Source organism: Gossypium hirsutum, chromosome A08 (assembly GCF_007990345.1).
Source record: "Gossypium hirsutum isolate 1008001.06 chromosome A08, Gossypium_hirsutum_v2.1, whole genome shotgun sequence".
NCBI lineage: Eukaryota > Viridiplantae > Streptophyta > Magnoliopsida > Malvales > Malvaceae > Gossypium > Gossypium hirsutum.
The window spans coordinates 64,089,078-64,109,543 of record NC_053431.1 but is presented as its reverse complement, the minus strand read 5'-3'; the positions used below and the strand labels follow the sequence as shown (position 1 = coordinate 64,109,543).

Sequence of the window (20,466 nt, the reverse complement as noted above, 5' to 3'; positions counted from 1 at the left end):
GATAAGTCCCGAAGGGCATTTGTGTCAGTACTATATCCGGGTTAAAACCCCGCAGGCTTTATGCGAGAATATTATCACTGATTAATGTCCGTAAGCTTCGTGCTCGTACTATATCCGAGCTCTAAAGACCCGATGACTACGTGTGGGAATTTTTTCCGGGTAAGACCCGATAACTTCGTGTGGAGATTATGTCCGGGTAAGACTTCGTAATAAGAATTGCTTATAAATATATTCAATGCGAAAGGTTAAACAGGTATGTACTCCAAGTTTATATGTGAGCTTGATTTGCACTAAATCATAAGGTAGTTATGTGATGCATACGAGAGCAATCTATGAGACTATTCCTATGATTATGTGACATCGGATCAGTGTGAGAGGTGATGTGAAATCATACGATATATCTATGTCACATGAGCTCACTTTTATGTGAAAGTTTATCTGCCTATTGTATATGATGAGATGTGCATATTCGGTAAAGGGATGGTATGCCCAAAGGAAGAGTGAAATAAAAATACGAACAACTACGTTATAATTTGATTGTTATCTGTTGACACTGCTTAAAACTTACTAAGCATTGTAATGCTTACTCCGTTTACTCTGTTTCCTCTGTTTTATAGATCTCATTGCGAAGCTACAGGCTCGGGGATCGTCAGCAACTAGTCACACTATCACTATCCACTATTTGGTACTGCTATGTTTTGGACTATCTTATGGCATGTATAAAATAGACTAGTGGCGGAAGAATATTTTGGTTAATGTATATAGCCATGCGAAACTGGCTTATATATGTTTGAGCATAATGTTATAATCATTTGGTATGGAATGGTTAATCACTATCATAACTTGTGCTATTTATGCTAAAAGGGCTAGTTGAATCATGGAAACTAAGAAATAGGTAAAGTCTACCTTAAAGGCAGATGCTGGCAGCAGCAGTGATGTAGATTTGGGAAAATCACTAAAAATAGTAAGATTGGAATTAAATAATGAATAAATTATGTAAACGAACCTTCATAGGAAAGTAACGAAACGATCATATGGACAGTATGTTAAGAGATATTTAGGTTCTCGTGAGACAGGGCCAGAACGGTTTTTGGATTCCCTGTTCCGACTTTGGAAATTCATTATAAATTAACCAGAGATAATTAGGAGTCATGCCATATATGTATAGATTCCTCTCTGAGTCTAGTTTCTATAGAAACAAACGGCATCAGTATTGAAGCTTTGTGCAAGGAGATATCCAAGTCGTAATGCACAAAGGTCAGTGTAGTCGATCCCTGTAACATGGGAGACTTGGACTAATAAACTGTACTAATTGGACCAATCAAAAATTCTAGAAAACAATATGTAGATGGGCATATGAGTCTAGTTTCAGGGAAAATTTACAGAACTGGATTTCGAGTTTCAGAACTCAAGATATGATTTTTAAAGCGACTAGTACGCAGACTGGCAGCTTGTCTGGGAAATTTTTTTTAAGTGGTTTGAAGTCTGTTAACACCTCGTGTTCGACTCCGGCGACCGCCTCGGGTTCAGGGTGTTACATTTGATTGGTATCAGAGCTACGGTTTAGTCGATTCTAGGACTAACGTAGCACGCGTGAGTCTATTTATACATGCCATAAAGTGATAAAATGATAGTGTGATGATTTTTGGCTATTAAAATGTGTTTGCTGTATTGTAATGAATCTTGATCCCGATCGAGCTGTAGCAAGCTTCTGACTATGAGAATTTACGATATAACTTCATTTAGATATTCCTAAATTATTAAGTTGATCAGGTACGTATCATGTACTCGTATTTGAATTTCGATTTTGATTGGATTATAAGGGTATAAGTGATGCAATTTTGAAGGAGTGTTATGACTATAAATGTGATTTTTGTATGTGGCTATGGAACTGGAAGTTGAATGGTCGATAAGCATGTTGTGTTTGTATTCAAGTAATGTAAATGATATACTAATGTGTATTGCTATATGTGTATATGTATGTAGAGACGAAATTGTCGAATGTAAAAAGGCAGTGAAGCGTATAGAGTGGTTGGTTTTCAGCACTAAGTGTGCGGGCAATAAGTGTTCACGGTTGTGAGATTGGCACTAAGTGTGCGGGAAATAAGTGTTCACGGTTGTGAGATTGGCACTAAGTGTGCGGGCAATAAGTGTTCACGGTTGTGAGATTGGCACTAAGTGTGCGGGCTTGAAATGCATGGCACTAAGTGTGCGAGTTTAAAGTACATGGCACTAAGTGTGCGTGGTTGATTATTAAGCACTATGTGTGCGAACCCACTATATATATATATATTTTCTATCAATTATTTATATTAAGGGTGCGACTTTACCAAGTCGATTTCGGACAGCGGAAAGGGGTAAGTTCTTGAGTAATAGAGCTTAAATTATTATTTGATTAGATCATGTTTTAAGCAAATCAAAATCATGCTCTTTGTGTGTGGCTATTGAGCCGAAATTGCAAGAATGATAAGTGTCTTGTGTTTGAGTTTTGCTAATTAAAATGAAATACGAATGTGTCATGATTTATTGTTAAATGTGCATGGTTATTCGAATGATGTCCGGGCTAAGTCCCGAAGGCTTTGTGCTAAGTGACCATATCCGGACTAAGATCCGAAGGCATTGGTGCGAGTTACTAAATCCGGGCTAAGTCCCGAAGAGCATTCATGCTAGTGATGTATCCGGGCTAAGTTCCGAAGAGCATTCGTGCTAGTGATATATCCGTGCTAAATCCCGAAGAGCAATCATGCTGGTGACGTGTATTCGGGCCTTCGTGCCTAGTAGGCTTCGTGCCGGTAATTTGAGCAAAGTTTAAGTATTCATTACTATACGAATTCAAATTTAAATGAGATGATATGTTTAAAAGTGTACATACATGATGTTTATAGACTTGGTTAAGTCACATCAATGTGTATTAACGAATGAATAAGAGCACTATGTATGTGAATAATTAGAGGCACTGTGTGTGTGCGAATTCCTTTAACCGAGCACTATAAGTGCGAGATCGGTCAGTGGGCACTAAGTGTGTGAAGTGGAATTCATGTAAGACCTCGTTTGGGACGAAGGCATTGATTTGAGATAGTGTGTAAGACCATGTCTGGGACATGGCATCGGCTCGATATGTGAGAATATGTAGGACCATATCTAGGATATGGCATTGTAAGAGCTATATGTGCTATTGCTGAATGGACACTATTTTGTTAATCATGTTCAAGAAATTATTTTGATTAAGTTTCGACATTCGAAAGTTTGAAAGAATTTTTGATGAATGTTGATAATTTTGGATATACGAGTTATGCGCTAGAATAAATCTCATGCCAGAGTATTATATTAGGCTTTATGCCTATTCGACTGTATACGGGTAACGTTAACTATGATTGAATGTGCTAAATGAACTAAATGTTCAGGTACGTGGAAGTTGACTTTTCTTTTGGAAATGAGTTAAGTTGAATATTGAGATGTGATAAAGTTATAAAGGATATTTATTGGGATGTTTGAGTATATGTCTACTTTCGGTTAGGTTACAGCTTATTTATGAATGAAAACATGGGTTACAAATATGTGGGTTGATGATGTGAATTATACATATTAATATGTGCTTAATATGTGTTTGAGATGCAATTGTGAATTAAATTAAGTGATTATTACTTATGAAATCAAGAAAATGAGATATATGTGCATACTTGTAGAAATTTTTATGTATTTGTTTTAAGATAAGAAAATGATTTTACAGATCAATGCGAAATCAATAATGAATTACAATTGCCATCGATGAGCTAATGTTTATATGAATATAATTCAATAAGAGGACGTTATCCTAAACTATGCATCGGTAGAAATTTTCGGGGACGAAAATCCCTAAAGAGGGAAGAGTTGTGACACCCCTAATTTGACCCTAGTCGGGAAGTGGTTTCGGGACCGCTAAACCGAGTTGCAGAAATAATTGAATATAATATTTTATGTCTATTATATGTATATATGCATGTGTGAAAATTTCATGTTTGAATTTTGTTAATTGTAAGTGAATTTTATTAAATAGGACTTATGTGAGAAAATTTAGAAATGTGCTAGGCAAATGTGAAGTGGCCTATTAATGCATGTTATGAAAATGATGGGTTTGCATGTCAAATTACCCAAAATTTGAGCTAGTGGCCGGCCATGCTATGGGTGGAAACATGTTGGGAACATGTTGGCCTAGTGTGTTATGTTAGAAAGAATAAATAAAGGGTTAGTAATTAAGTAATGAAAAGGGAGGGGTGATGAAAACAAAGTTGTCTCATCCATCCCCCGCCATTTGCCGTAACTAGACAAAGAAAAGAAAAAAAAAGAAAGGGTGTTCATCCTTTAACACCTTGGCCGAAAATTTGAAGGAGGAAGGAAGAAGAAAGGTTGAAGAGATTCGGCCATGCATGTAACTAGACTAAGGTATGTTTGATGATGTTCCATGAGATGCATGCATGTTTTAGTTGTTAGTTTGAGTTCTACCTAGCCCATGGTCTAAATCTTGCTATGTGATGGAGATGATATTCGGCCATGGGTGTTGTCTTTCTTGGTTGGTGTTTTGATGTTGTGGTGATGAGGCATGAAGATGATTGAGCTTGAGTGTTTAATAAAAAGGTTTGGATGTGAGAGTGTGTGAGGAGTAGAAATGAGGGGTCTTAGCAACTTCATGAAGGTTCGGCCATGGTGCTTCAATATTGCACTTGTGTTAAACCCTAGGATTAATTAGTTATATGGTTAGTATGGGTATGGGTGACCGAATATGAGAGCATGAATAGATGGAGAGTTTGGTGAATCGATATGTGGTAAATGTTAAGTGTTAAATGAGATAGAAATGATAGACTAATGTTGCACATTCGGCTATAGTTAGGCATGTTCATGATCTTATCTTGACTTAGATAATTAGGCATAAAAGGGTGGTAATGAGGTTGAGGTTGTTGAATGGTTAGTTGAGTAACAAATGAAGCATTCGGCCATCACTTGGGAGCTTATGTGATGTTGAGTTTAAAATTAGCAAAGGTGATTACCGAATGTCCAAGTATGCATATGCATGTGTGATTAGATTATTGATAGTATGGTAATTGCATGAGGTTATTAGCCGAATAGCTAAGAACATAAAGTAGCAAGATGAAAATTTTACCATGTCGTTTCGTATGTCATAAAATCATCAAAATGTGGATACCAATATATGTAGCAAAGCGGTTAAATGAGTTAATTTATTTGTTTAAGCTCAAGACTCTAAAGGAGAGGCGTCCAACAAGGGAAAGGAAAAAGTGATCGAATAGCCGCCGAAATTGTTCGACCACATCCGAGGTAAGTTTTAAGTGATTAAACGTTAAGTAAATTCAATTATAATAGGACATGATGAGTTGATTTAATTAGATATGATGTGGCCATGATATGTTCTAAGCTCAAATGGTAAGTTCTTAAGTGTTTGAGCTTGGGAATTCAAGGGTAATTTGAAATAGTCTGCTTAGGACAGCAGCAGTAACGTGAATTTAGAAAATCACCATAAATTTATGGATTTGAATTAGAGGCTGAATGAGACATGAAATTAAAGCTTAATGATTCTAGTTTCTTATAAAAGAAACCGTGTAAGCAAAGGAATTTCCGATAATGAGATACTTAAAGTTGAGTGAGACAGCATAGAATGACACTGTAATCCTCTGTTCTGTTTTTAGAAAATCATTATAAATTGTAAAAAAATGGTTATAAGATAAAATTTATATGCTTATACTCCTTAATGAGTCTAGTTTCAAATGAAATCAAATACAATACATTTTGAATTCAGTAAAATGATCTATTTGATTCGTAGTGAAGAGTGGTCAGATTAGTCAAACAGTGAAACAGGGGAAACTTTAAGAAAAATCTGGTATTGATTGGCCAAACCTAAAATTCTGGAAATATTATGGATGGAAGATATACGAGTCTATATTCAGGAAAAATTAACGGAAAGTGATTTGGAGTTTTGTAGCTCCAGTTATAAATAATTTAGTGACTATTGCTCAGGAAAAATAGCTTGTGCTGAATTTGAGATTATGTTGTGAACCTTGATAAACTTGTTTTAGTTGCTCATAAGCTATTGATTAAACCCATACTTGAATTCTAAATCGTGATATTGTAAGTTTATGAGTATTCGAATATGAAATGATAGTAAGGCCTAATGGCCGATGTGATGAATGTGAAAGTGTATATATGTGATAAGGCCTAATGGCCGATGTGATGAATGTGAAAGTGTATATATGTGATAAGGCCTAATGGCCGATGTGATGAATGTGAAAGTGTATATATATGTGATAAGGCCTAATGGCCGATGTGATGAATGTGAAAGTGTATATGTGTGATAAGGCCTAATAGCCGATGTGATGAATGTGAAAGTGTATATGTGTGATAAGGCCTAATAGCCGATGTGATGAATGTGAAAGTGTATATATGTGATAAGGCCTAATGGCCGATGTGATGAATGTGAAAGTGTATATATGTAATAAGGCCTAATGGCCGATGCGATGAATGTGAAAGTGTATATATGTGATAAGGCCTAATGGCCGATGTGATGAATGTGAAAGTGTATATATGTGACGGGGCCGAGTGGCCAACGTGATGGATATGAAAGTGCATAAATGTGATAAGTCCCGAAGGGCATTTGTGTCAGTACTATATCCGGGTTAAAACCCCGCAGGCTTTATACGAGAATATTATCACTGATTAATGTCCGTAAGCTTCGTGCTCGTACTATATCCGAGCTCTAAAGACCCGATGACTACGTGTGGGAATTTTGTCCGGGTAAGACCCGATAACTTCGTGTGGAGATTATGTCCGGGTAAGACTTCGTAATAAGAATTGCTTATAAATATATTCAATGTGAAAGGTTAAACAGGTATGTACTCCAAGTTTATATGTGAGCTTGATTTGCACTAAATCATAAGGTAGTTATGTGATGCATACGAGAGCAATCTATGAGACTATTCCTATGATTATGTGACATCGGATCAGTGTGAGAGGTGATGTGAAATCATACGATATATCTATGTCACATGAGCTCACTTTTATGTGAAAGTTTATCTGCCTATTGTATATGATGAGATGTGCATATTCGGTAAAGGGATGGTATGCCCAAAGGAAGAGTGAAATAAAAATACGAACAACTACGTTATAATTTGATTGTTATCTGTTGACACTGCTTAAAACTTACTAAGCATTGTAATGCTTACTCCGTTTACTCTGTTTCCTCTGTTTTATAGATCTCATTGCGAAGCTACAGGCTCAGGGATCGTCAGCAACTAGTCACACTATCACTATCCACTGTTTGGTACTGCTATGTTTTGGACTATCTTATGGCATGTATAAAATAGACTAGTGGCGGAAGAATATTTTGGTTAATGTATATAGCCATGCGAAAATGGCTTATATATGTTTGAGCATAATGTTATAATCATTTGGTATGGAATGGTTAATCACTATCATAACTTGTGCTATTTATGCTAAAAGGGCTAGTTGATTCATGGAAACTATGAAATAGGTAAAGTCTACCTTAGAGGCAGATGCTGGCAGCAGCAGTGATGTAGATTTGGTAAAATCACTAAAAATAGTAGGATTGGAATTAAATAATGAATAAATTATTTAAACGAACCTTGATGAATCTATTTTCATAGGAAAGTAACGAAACGATCATATGGACAGTATGTTAAGAGATATTTAGGTTCTCGTGAGACAGGGCCAGAACAGTTTCTGGATTCCCTGTTCCGACTTTGGAAATTCATTATAAATTAACCAGAGATAATTAGGAGTCATGCCATATATGTATAGATTCCTCTCTGAGTATAGTTTCTATAGAAACAAACGGCATCAGTATTGAAGCTCTGTGCAGGGTGATATCCAAGTCGTAATGCGCAAAGGTCAGTGTAGTCGATCCCTGTAACATGGGAGACTTTGACTAATAAACTGTACTAATTGGCCCAACCAAAAATTCTAGAAAAAATATGTAGATGGGCATATGAGTCTATTTTCAGGTAAAATTTACAGAACTGGATTTCTAGTTTCATAACTCAAGATATGATTTTTAAAGCGACTAGTACGCAGACTGGCAGCTTGTCTGGGAAATTTTTTTTTAAGTGGTTTGAATTCTGTTAGCACCTCGTGTTTGACTCCGGCGACGGCCTCGGGTTCGGGGTGTTACAATAACCTTAGGGTATTGATTGCTTCACAAGGGAGCGAGATTTCATGGTTCTGGTTGATAAGGCGAAGATTGCCGAAGAAGTTAAGTGCATGGAGTGCCAAAATAAGGACCGAGAGAGAGGCAAGAATAAAAGGGATTCAAAGCCCTCTACTTCTGTTCAGAGGCCTAAGAGAAAGGCCAGACTTGATGGGCCTATTAGAGTGGGGGTTCCTGTTGCTCCTACTGGGATTTAGCTATGTGGAAATTGTACTAGGCCCTGTCTAGGCGAGTGTTGGACGAGGTTAGGGGCTTTTTTGAGGTGTGGATCTTTAGAGCACCGTATTAGAGAATGTCCATAGTAGGCTGATCAGATGAAAGCTTCGGGACTGGGTTTTGTACAGCCTCAGAGGGTAGTTTAGTAGCCACTTAAAGGTCGTAGACCAGCTAGGGGTGGTAATGGTATAGGTTGTGGGTAGAGAGCATCGGACAGAGGTGCTAGTTAGACCGAAGTGATGCAACCTGCGTTTGTTTATGCTGCTCGACGCCAAGAGGACAGAGATGCTCTTAAAATTATCATCGGTACATTCTTTATTTTTGATGTACCTTATACTGCTTTGATAGACCTAGGTTCTACACATTCCTATGTAGTTAATTCTGTTTCTAAAAATCTAGAAATTTCTATCAAGAGCACTTTTAATAAGATCATAGTATTGAGTCCATCAGGACAATCTGTCCAGGTTAATAAGCTTTATAGGGATGTTTCGTTAGTGGTGCAAGAGGCTATTTTTTTGGCAAATTTGATGGAGCTTCCGTTTAAGGAGTTTGACTTAATTCTAGGTATGGACTTGTTGGTTGAGCATCGTGTTAGCTTGGATTGCGTATGTAAGAGGGTCGTTTAGAGTACTGAGGATGATAAAGAAGAGGTTGTGATTGGTGAGCATCGAGATTATATGTCCAACGTGATCCCCGCTCTTGTGGTTGAAAAATTGGTTTGGAAAGGATATGAGGCGTATTTGGCTTACGTCAGTGTTTCTATTTCTAAAGACTCTTTTCTCGGGGATATCAGAACTGTGAGGGATTTTCTAAATGTCTTTCCTGAGGAGTTACCAAGTTTACTTCTGAATCGAGAAGTTGAGTTTGGAATTGAGCTTCTACCGGGTAGAGCTCTAGTGTCCATCGCCCCCAATCGAATGGCATCGAAGGATCTTATAGAGCTTAAGGCTCAACTTCAAAAGCTTCTGGGTCTTGGTTTCATCTGCCCTATTGTGTCTCCATGGGGGCACCAGTTTTGTTTGTTAAGAAAAAGGATGGGACCATTAGGATGTTTATTGATTATCGGCAACTGAATAAACTGAAAGTGAAGAATAAGTATCCACTTTTGAGGATTGACGATCTATTTGATCAGTTCTGAGGGGCTTTAGTGTTTTCGAAGCTTTTACGCAAGGGTGTTTCTTTTGTCTAGACTGATGCGCTGTAATCGAGCTTCGAGAAGCTCAAGTCTGTTCTAACTCAGGCTGGTGTTCTGATACAGCCTAAATTTGGAAAAGAGTTTGGAGTATACAGTGATGCATCACACTTTGGATTAGGATGTGTATTGATGGAAGATGGAAAATTTGTGGCTTATGCGTCCCATCAGCTTAAGACACATGAAGGGAACTATCCGACACATGATCTCGAATTAGCTACTGTGGTTTTTTGCATTGAAAACTTGGAGGCACTATTTGTATGGTGAGAGGTGTATTATCTACACTAATCACAAGAGCCTCAAGTACCTCCTTACTTAGAAGGAATTGAATCTTAGACAACGACGATGGATTGAGTTGCTCAATGATTATGATTGCACGATAGAGTATCATCATGGCAAGGCCAATGTGGTGGCTGATGCTCTAAGTCGTAGAGCAATTTCTGATTTGAGGGCGATGTTCGCTTGTCTTAGTCTGTTTGATGATAGGAGTCTATTAGCTGAGTTACAAGTTAAGCCAACTTGGATTGATTAGATTTGAGATAAGTAGTTAGGGGATGGGTCTCTGAGTTTGCGATTTCTTCAGATTAAGAGTGGCAATATTTTAGATTTTGGGCTGAATAATGATGGTGTTCTGTGCTTTCAAGGTTAGATCTATGTGTCGAATGATTCTGATTTGTGGCAGTCTATTCTGGGGGAGGCGCATAGTAGCCCTTATGCTATGCATCGAGTGGTAATAAGATGTATCAGGATTTCCATGAACTGTAATGGTGGCCGAGTCTGAAACATGAGGTTACAGATTTCATTGTTTGTTGTCTAACGTGTAACATCCCAAATTAGGGTCTAGTTAGAATAGTGGTTTCGAGACCACAAATTCGAAATAGAAATAATTATTTTATAATTCTCATGAAATCTAGATATGATTGCATGCTTGTGTGAAAGTTTCATGAAGAAATTCTATGCATAAAATGTCCAATTGAATTTTAGGGACCAAATTGGATAAGATGCAAAACTTGCATTCTACAAGCTTTAAGCATGAAATTGCTTTAGATTATGAATTAGAGGGTCCTAATTAGCAATTTGACCAATTTCTATAATTTTGGACAAAAATGGACAAGCATAGGAAAATTTTAAAAGAAAGACCCTAAGGGCATTTTGGTTATTTGGTAATTAAAAGAATAAAAAGGGATAATCAAAGCAAAAATATGTCCATCTTCTCCAAGTGCTAGCTGAATTTCTCAATAGCAATAGCTAGGGTTTTTCAACATTTCCAAGCTGGATTATCAAGAAAAATGTGATACAGGTCTTGATCTAGGGAAGAATAAAGTATACGACAATTAGGTCGATTACCATCATTTTGTACAGAGGTAAGTTCATGTGTAAATGTTGCAATGATATATCATGTTTTTAATATTTTGTTAATGTATGAGTTTATATGATTACTTAATATGTCAAGTGTGTGAATGATGTTGTAATCTATAAGCACGAGATTGTGAATGAATTCGACAAACATGAGACATCGAGAAAATCTCGTTTGAAACTTAGGAATAGTTTAGGATACAATGTGACATGTCATTAGGAACTATGTGGATATGAGCTCATGGATATATGTGTAAATGTGATATGTGAATCAGGGTGCTGGTCTTGTACGTCCTACCGGTGGCTGGGTAGCCTGGCATGTGTTGCGTGTACCTGTCAGCTTGTGTGAGCAACCCTAGTTGTTACGTCTTAACTGTCAACATGAGTGAGCAGGCCCGTGATTAGCTCATGAGCGAGCAATATGTGATTGTGATATGAGGTAGCATATGGCTATGTTTGAAGCACTATGTGCAAGTCTTTCATGTATCCCATAATATTTTGAGTGTTCAACGGGTAAACTTGTGAGTCAATCAACAAGTAAATCAAGGAAGAGGGAATCTGACATTATGATTTGAGTTGGTACAGGTATGTACGATAAACTCACATGTATGAGCTCAATATGTGATGAATTTTTGGTAAGATTGAAAATGTGTAAGTTATGTTTACAAATTTGAGTTATATCTATGAGTTCAGAATAACACATAAGTAAATCTATGCTATATCACTAATGTTTATATATATATACATATCTATGATTATTGTTTCTATTTATTTGCATGTGAACTTACTAAGCTTCATGCTTACTCCCTTCTCTTTTCCCATTTTCTTATAGTATCGCCAAGCCAACTCAGGGATCAAAGAAAGTCGGAGGCTCGATCACACTATCAACTGGACATTTGGGGTATAGTTAGTCTCAATATTTTGAGTATGGCACGTATAGGGACTTGGTCTTTTTGTTATATGTCATATTGGTCTAGTAAAATGTGTTGGCCTATAGAAATATTTTATTTATTTTGTATATGGCCATGTGATATGGTTCATGTTGATCATTTGGGTTGTAACCCTAATCAATTATACATGCATACAATGTTTTTATGTTTGATGTGTTTGTTTGTGGATGAGATGTGTGATGAATGGCACGTGTGCTAAGTGAATAAATCATTGTTATAAGTATGCCCAATCTATGGTATAATTAGGTAAATTAAAACTAGATTTAGCATAATGAATGAATATGAAATTAGTGTAGAATGCTATATGAAAGTATGATGTTTTGGATAAGTAACATGTTTTCATTACAAAGGCATGGCATAATCACATTTGTGAGTCTTTAAGTGACTAAATGTACTGGGTTGCATGTCATCTTAGATGAATGAGTAAATGAGCATTTAAGGGTGACAAATGGCTTGGAAAATAGCCTTAAATTTTTCCACATGAGTAGATACACGAGCGTGTGTCTAGGCCGTGTGTGACACATGGTCTGCCCCAGGACGTGTGGTTAGACCGTGTGTCCCCTACACCCTAATTATTATAAACAGAATGCCCAGTAGTAAACATACGGGCAAAGACACGACTGTGTGTCTTAGCCGTGTGACAGGCACAGCCTTACGACATGGGCGTGTGCCCAGGCCTTGTGAAGTTTGCACTTAATTTTGAGAATTTAATTCGCCACACGGCCTAAGCACATGGGCGTGTGACTTGGTTGTGTGACCCTAATTGTATGATGATGTCATAGTCAGAGAGTTACATGGGCTGAGGGCATGGGCGTGTCCCAAGTGACACGGGCGTGTAATCACACAGCCTACCCATATGGGCGTGTGACTCCCAAAGTAGGAAAATTTTTCTAAGTTGCCCTAAAGTTTTCTAAAGTCCTCGATTAATCTCAAATCACTTTTAATGTATGTTTTGGACCTCATAGGCCCATATAAGGGACAATTTACATGAAATTGAAAAGTTTTAAATTTGAACGAAATTTTATGGCTGGTTTTGTGTGAATGTTAATGTTTTAGCTCGGTAATGCCTCGAGCCCTGTCTTGGCATTGGATACGGGTAAGGGGTGTTACATTTAGTGTATCAGAGCTACGATTTAATCAATTCTTGGACTAACGTAGCATGTGTACGAGTCTAGGTATACATGCCATACATATATTATGATAGTGTGACGGCTCTTGACGATTTTAAAATATGTTTTCATATAGTTAATGGATCCCGACAGAGCAGTGGTGGATAATGTAGAAAGCAACGCCCCTGGTCCCGCTGAAGAGGAAGTGCCAACTGAGAGAAGACCTGAAACTGTTAGTAAAAAAGAAGGAGGCAGAGAAGCCTTTCTTCACATGATGGACTCCTGGTATATGGAGTTTGTTCAAATGAACCCAAACACTCAACCCCCTCCACCCCCACCTATTCCTCAACCTATCCCTGTAGCACCTCAAGGGATGGACTTTGTGAGACTGAATAGACCCCCAGTGGATAAGATTCAGAAACAAAGAACCGAAGGGTTCTGGGATAGTAAAGATGATAACCCTGAAAGGGTAGAGTTCTGGCTTGAGAATACCCTTAGGGTGTTTGATGAGTTACCATGCATTCTTGAGGAATCATGAAGTGTGTTGTGTCCCTCCTGAGGGACTCGACCTACCAGTGGTGGAACACCCTGTGTCGGTGGTACCAAGGGAGAGAGTTAATTGGGAGTTCTTCCAAGAAGACTTCCGTAAGAAGTACAATAGCCAAAGATTTATTATTCAGAAAAGGAAAGAATTCCTCGAGTTAAAGCAAGGTCGAATATGGTAACAGAATATGAGTGTGAGTTCGTGAAATTGAGCAAATACACTGAGAATGTGTATCGACTGAGGCTATCATGTGCAAAAGATTTGAAGATGGATTAAACTAAGACATCCGGTTGTTGATGGGTGTACTTGAACTGAGAGAATTTGTTGTGCTCATGGAGAGAGCTTGTAAAGCCTAGGAATTGGCTAAAGGGAAGAGAAAAGTAGAATTAGAGTTTTGAGATTCGAAAAAGAGAAAGACGGGTAAATTATTTTAGTCCTCAACTAAGAAACCGAAAGAGTTTAATACTCGATCGAGTGTTTCAGCTGGGTTTTCAACTAGGAACCATGGGAAACAGTATTCGGGTCACAAGGCTCAGACTACTTCGATAGCGAGTGTGGGTAACGCTCAACCTAATAGACCTAAGTGCCAACATTGTGACAGACATCACCCGGTGAATGCTGGATGAATAGCCAGGCATGTTTTAAATGCAGTTCACATGATCATTTTATCAAGGATTGTCCTGAGAGGATCGAAAAGGAAAAATTTCAGAGTGCAAGATCGAACAATACTACTTCTAGAGGAAGACCACAAAAGAATTCGAGAAATGGAGCAAGTAGCAAGGGTGCATCTAGAGCACCGACTAGGAGACCCTAGGGTAGAGAACTTGCGAGGACTTACGCCATTTGCGCTCGCGAAGAGGCTTCATCCCCTTATTTTTTTACGGGTACTTTTTCTCTCTAGGATACTTCTGTTGTTGCTTTGATTGATTCGAGATCTACCCATTCATATGTATGTGTGAAACTGGTGTCTAGTATGAATATGCCCGTCGAGTCTACAGAATTTGTGATAAAAGTGTCAAACCCTCTAGGCAAGCATGTGATAGTTGACCAAGTATGTAAGAATTGCCTTTTAACGATTAGAGGTCATTGTTTTCTGGCTAAACTCATGCTTTTTCCATTTAATGAATTTGAAACAATTCTTAGAATGGATTGGTTGACCATGCATGATGTAGTGGTAGACTGTAGAAAGAAAATCATTAAATTGAAATGTGAAAGCCTTCGGGTTGAATTAGATGAATCGGATAGCTTGTTTGTAGTAATTTCTTCTATGACTACTCAGAGATATATGAGAAATGGTTATGAAGTTTATCTTGCCTTTGTGTTGAATACGAAGGAGTCTGAGTTGAAAATTGAGTTGGTGCCGGTAGTATGTGAATATCTAGATGTGTTCCCAGAAGAGTTACTCAGATTGCCTCCAATTAGGGAAGCTGAGTTTGGCATTGAATTAGTTTCAGGCACTGCATCTATTTTGATCGCTCCGTATAGGATGGCTCTGACGGAGTTAAAGGAATTGAAAGTCTAGTTGCAAGAGTTGATGGACAAAGGTTTCGCGAGACCCAGTTATTCTCCGTGGGGCGCACCGGTGCTATTTGTGAAAAAGAAAGATGGTTTGATGAGATTGTGCATTGACTAAAAACAGCTCAATAAGGTAACCATAAAGAACAAGTACCCCCTACCAAGAATTGATGACTTGTTTGACCAATTGAAGGGGGCCACAGTATTTTCGAAGATAGACTTAAGGTCTGGTTACTACCAATTAAGAGTCAAAGATTCGGAAGTACCGAAGACTGCATTTCGGATAAGGTATGGTCACTACGAATTTTTAGTTATGCCTTTTGGTTTAACGAATGCACCCATTGTATTTATGGATTTAATGAATCGTATATTCCGACCATACTTAGATAAATTTGTGGCTATTTTTATTGATGATATCCTGATTTATTCTTGTGATGAGACTGAGCATGCCGAACATTTGAGAATGGTTTTGCAAACCTTGAGAGACAAACAGTTGTATGCTAAGTTTAGTAAGAGTGAGTTTTGGCTATGAGAAGTCAGATTCTTGGGACACATTATCTCGAGTGATGGCATCCGAGTCGATCCGAGTAAGGTTTCAGCTATTGTTGAATGGAAACCGCCGCGAAATGTGTCAGAGGTTAGAAGCTTTCTAGGCTTAACTGGTTATAACAGATGGTTTGTTAAAGGATTTTCCATGATTGCCACTCCGATGACGAGACTGTTACAGAAGGGTGTTAAGTTCGAATAAACTGAAAAATGCCAACAGAGTTTTGAGAAGCTAAAGGCATTGTTCATTGAGGCCCCAATTTTAGTACAACTTGAGCCAGGAAAAGAATTTGTGGTTTAAAGTGATGCATCCTTGAATGGATTGGGTTGTGTGCTTATGCAAGAAGGTAGGGTGATAGCTTATGCCTCGAGGCAGCTGAAACTGCATGAGAAGAATTATCCAACACATGATTTGGAGTTGGCTGCCATTGTGTTTGCGTTGAAGATTTGGAGACATCATTTGTATAGTGAGAAATGTCGGGTGTATACTGACCATAAAAGTCTGAAGTATTTGATGACTCAAAAGGACTTGAACATACAACAACGGAGATGGCTAGAGTTGATAAAATACTATGAGCTAGTGATTGATTATCACCCGGGAAAGGCAAACGTGGTCGCCGATAGGAAATCCTTGTTTGTGTTAAGGGCTATGAGCACTCAGTTGGTGATGATCGTTTTATGGTTCACTAAACTAGACTACGATCACGACAAAGGCAAGCGCACCTATTGAATGGTAGTATAGCTTTGATGAGTCCAGAATATCGTATCCACAAGGACTAATAGTACTAGTATTAACTATCTTTCTATTATTTAGCCTAGAATAAAAGAGATTTGTTTTAATTTAAATTTAACTAAACTAATTAACTAATGAACGTGACAGAGAGTGCAGAAAATAATCAAATAAACCAATGATAAAGAAAATACCCAAGGAAGAATCCACCTATGCTTCACTTATTATCTTGACTCTGAATCAAACGATTTATTCACTTGTCATGATCCGTAGAAATCCCTAAATTATGTTAATATCTCTTTCGAGACTAAGAACAACTGACTCTAGGTTGATTAATTAAAATCTCTTTCTAATTAAAACCCCTATCGTCGCATTAACTCGATCTATGGATTCCCCTATTAGATTTGACTCTAATCCGACAGATTTATGTCGTCCTATTTCTAGGATTGCATGCAACTCTGCTAAATTATGCTAGATCTACTCTTAAACAGGGACTTTTTCTCCACTGAATAAGCGCATCAGACTTGGAATAATATCCTGAAAATATTAAAATAAGGATTAAGAACACATAATTAAGAACAAGAACAAATATATATCGGGTAATTTAAATAATTAAATAATAAGATCCATCATAAGTTTCATTCACCCTAGGTATTTAGGGAGTTTAGTTCATAATGTAAAAGGAAGACATCTCAATTTGAGAAAAACAACAAGACATAAAAAAACCCAAATAAACTTCGAGAGAAATTTGAATGGAGATCTTCAATCTTGAAGTGGATCTGCTTCTGAGATGATTCCAACGGCTTCCTTCGAGTAATTTCTGCTTTTTGCTCTGTGTGTCCCTTTAGGCCTTCTTCTAGTATGTATTTATAGACTTTTGAATGCTCAAAAACCCTAAAAATTGGCTTTTTCTGTGTGTTTGGGAAACAGGGAGCAATATTGACACAGGCTGGCACATGGGCGTGTGGCCTTCCCGGGTGGATGACATGGGCGTGTGGCCTGCCCATATGGATCCTGAAAACTCTGATTTTGGCCCCTTTTAGCTCTTTTTGCTCCCAATTGCTTTCCTAAGTATAGAAACATGAGGAATTAGGAGCATCAAATTAACTGATTTTACATCATTAATCATCCATAAACACATTAAGAATGGGATTAAATTATGTTACATTTATGGTTTATCAAATATCCCCACACTTAAGCATTTGCTTGTCTTCAAGCAAAATCCTCAACTCACAATTAAAATTAATTCTTCTCAACTTATAATTCTCATCAATAATGTTTTGAAATAATTCACGAACAATCATGCATTGAAAATTCAACTAAAAGAGCCCTAAAGATTCAAACAATCCAAGTCACACATTTTTTTAAGACATGAAAACATAGGTATCTCCCCTTATCTAAGTACTTACCTTTAATTCAAAATCAACAAGATTTTACATCCTCACTAAAGATTCTCTCAAATCACTCAAAGTGTTTAAGGTTCAAAAATTAAGCACTCAAAAGTCAATTATGAAAAGTCATTACCATAGGCTTGCATGAAAATCAAATCTCCGCCACTATAAAATGAAATGATACACAAATCAAAAGGTCTTTAAAGGGTTGTAACAGGGCTTGGGTTAAAGGTGTAGATAAAGGCTAAAAAAGAAAGTTAGAATCGAGATCGAATTGATAAATTACCTAACTAGAAAAATAAACTAATATTGAATAATTACACCAATCGAAATTATTAAAGAATAACACGAGCTTCTTCTTAGAATATGAAATTAACTACTTAAGCTCAAAAACATAGAACTAGTAATAATTCAATATAAATGTATATATATTTTTTCACTTTTTTTTTGAGAACAATAGATAATAAGAGAAAATTTAACAACTAAAACAAAAGAACATAGTTAAGCAACTAACAAAATCAAATCTAGACAAAAAGGGAGTCAATAAAACAGAAAACAATTCTCAATGAATCAAAAAAAAAAGTTATGGGTTAATATTAAAGGGTAAATCAAAAAATAGTTTGTTAGGCGTAAAGGGGGTTTACTAAGGGTTAATTATGAAGGTAGGCTTATGCGATAAGTGGGTTAAAACCTAGGTGCCTTTATCATCTCAATATATCAAATCAAAGGTGTGGTCTTGACATGTATAATCGAAGCAAGTTCTACAATAACAAATCAATATTGACACACTTGTAACCAATAATAAAGTGATCAAGAAAAAAATGTATGCTCTAAAGGCTCAAAATCCCACAAAAATTATGGTTTTTGATGTCAATCTTGCAAATTTCAAATTTCAAGGTAATACTTCAATTTAGGGAAACAACCTAAATTTTTTTGTTATTCCGAAAATAGACTTATCATGTTTGATTCTCTAGTGTCTTAAAGTTTAAACAATAAATGCACAATTACCTATGAATTTAATCTACAACACATCAACGATAATCATAAATTAATAAGAATTCATTCTAATAATAATGTGAGAAAATTACTTAAACACAAGACATAATTCAAGGATTTTCTAATAATTCTATAGATAACCTCCCCACACTTAAGATGTACATTGTCCTCAATGGACAAACATATATAATCACAGTATAAACAGAATATCATAAGAGAGGGAGAAAACTGAAACTGCCCTGAATATTGGATGAAATCTTCATAATAGTGAAAAGAGGAATTGCTGTCAAATTTAAATGTAACTCATGATTCTGAGCAAACTAACAAGAAAATAAACACAAATAATAAATAAAATTAAAGGGTTATAACTCGATTAGAAACAACCATAAATCTTTCAAAAATTAATAATGAAAATAAATTGAAGAGAAATAATAATAATAATAATAATAAAACAACTAAAACAAAATTAAAAAGAAAGATAAATAATAAAATAATAATAATAAAATAATAATAATAATAAACTCAATAATATCAATAAACTTAAAAGGTAATTGTAATGATGATAGTAAAAATAAAAAAATGAAAGAAAAAAGAAAAAAATAGACAGCAAAATAAAAATAAAAATAAAAATAAAAAATTATATAAAAATTAAAAAATTAAAATATTAAAAATATAAGTATAAGAATACTAAATTAATTAATTAATTAGTAAAATAAAAATAAATAATATAAGAATTAAAAATAAATAAAATAAAATAAAATTGGGGTGATTAACCCAATTTTCACATAGCCATGGACATGCCGGTGTGTCCAGGCCGTGTGGGATACATGGCCATGACGCTAGGCCATGTGTGTTTTCCTTCGCTTCTCCCACGCCCATGTGAAATGCCACACTCGTGTGGCCAGGCCGTGTAACTCTCTCACTTTGAAAAAAAAATTAGCTCCAGGTTTTACACGGCCTAGGACACGCCCGTATGTCCAGGCTGTATGGGTCACATGGCCATGTCACCAGGCCGTGTGTGTTTTCGTTCACTTCTCCCACGCCCATGTGAGATCCCACACGCCTGTGTGGCCAGGCCATGTGGGTCAAAAACACACTTTTATTTTATATTTTGAAAATTAATTAATTTTTTTAAAAAAATCATGAAAAAATGTTAAGAAAATTAGTAGTGTTAACACTCGGGTTGCCTCCCGAGAAGCGCTTATTTAAAGTTTAAGCTCGACTTACCTCGTATTCACACGATTACGGTGGTTCACGGAGTCGAAACTCCTCTTTCTCACTATCAATTCTATTATCAACATAAGGTTTTAGCCGAGTAATATTTACCTTAAAAGTGTCAAATTTAGAATGATTTACCTCGACTGTACCGTATGAGAAAATATTTACTACCGTAAAAGGAGTTGCTCCATTTGCATTAAGCTCTGAAGTGGTGATTTGAAGGTCCGTTTTACCCAACAATACCTCCTTAAGCTCGTCATGGAGTCGCTTTGATTCATCGTGTATTTTAGGTTTCTCTTTGACGTGTGTCTGCCATTTATCTAGTTCATCAATTTGTAATCTTCTTTCTTCATGATTTGTTCTGTTTTTGTTATGTAAACTGGACTACGACTCTGTCACGTTTTGTCGAGGTGTTTTCTGCAAAGAATGTTGAGCCATAAGGTTATTAACATTAACAGGACTTGTAATATCATTTCGATCACTAGATATCCTAA

The 20,466-nt window shown here is 36.6% G+C and overlaps 2 protein-coding genes across 2 annotated transcripts in view; both read left to right on the top strand.

Annotated features, from left to right (window-relative positions):
- The window catches only part of LOC107945389 (uncharacterized), a 52,845-nt gene extending 44,439 nt beyond the window's left edge, over positions 1 to 8,406 (top strand). The window contains exon 2 of the mRNA XM_041075955.1: positions 8,236 to 8,406. Within this exon, the coding sequence (XP_040931889.1) occupies positions 8,236 to 8,406 (171 nt within the window). The remainder of the gene's footprint in view (positions 1 to 8,235) is intronic.
- Positions 8,407 to 8,664: 258 nt separating this feature from the next.
- LOC107921349 (uncharacterized) lies at positions 8,665 to 9,498 on the top strand. Its single transcript, XM_041075954.1, has 2 exons — positions 8,665 to 8,989; positions 9,152 to 9,498. The coding sequence occupies exons 1-2, from the start codon at positions 8,665 to 8,667 to the stop codon at positions 9,496 to 9,498; spliced, it is 672 nt and encodes a 223-aa protein (XP_040931888.1).
- The last annotated feature ends 10,968 nt before the right edge of the window (positions 9,499 to 20,466 follow it).

What these genes read in the sequence shown, in the direction of transcription:
- LOC107921349 (XM_041075954.1), top strand. Translation starts at nt 8,665, where the DNA reads ATGCAACCTGCGTTTGTTTATGCTGCTCGACGCCAAGAGGACAGAGAT. An exon ending in GGAGTTTGACTTAATTCTAG is followed by an intron (nt 8,990 to 9,151) that starts GTATGGACTTGT and finishes TGGTTTGGAAAG; the next exon opens with GATATGAGGCGTATTTGGCT.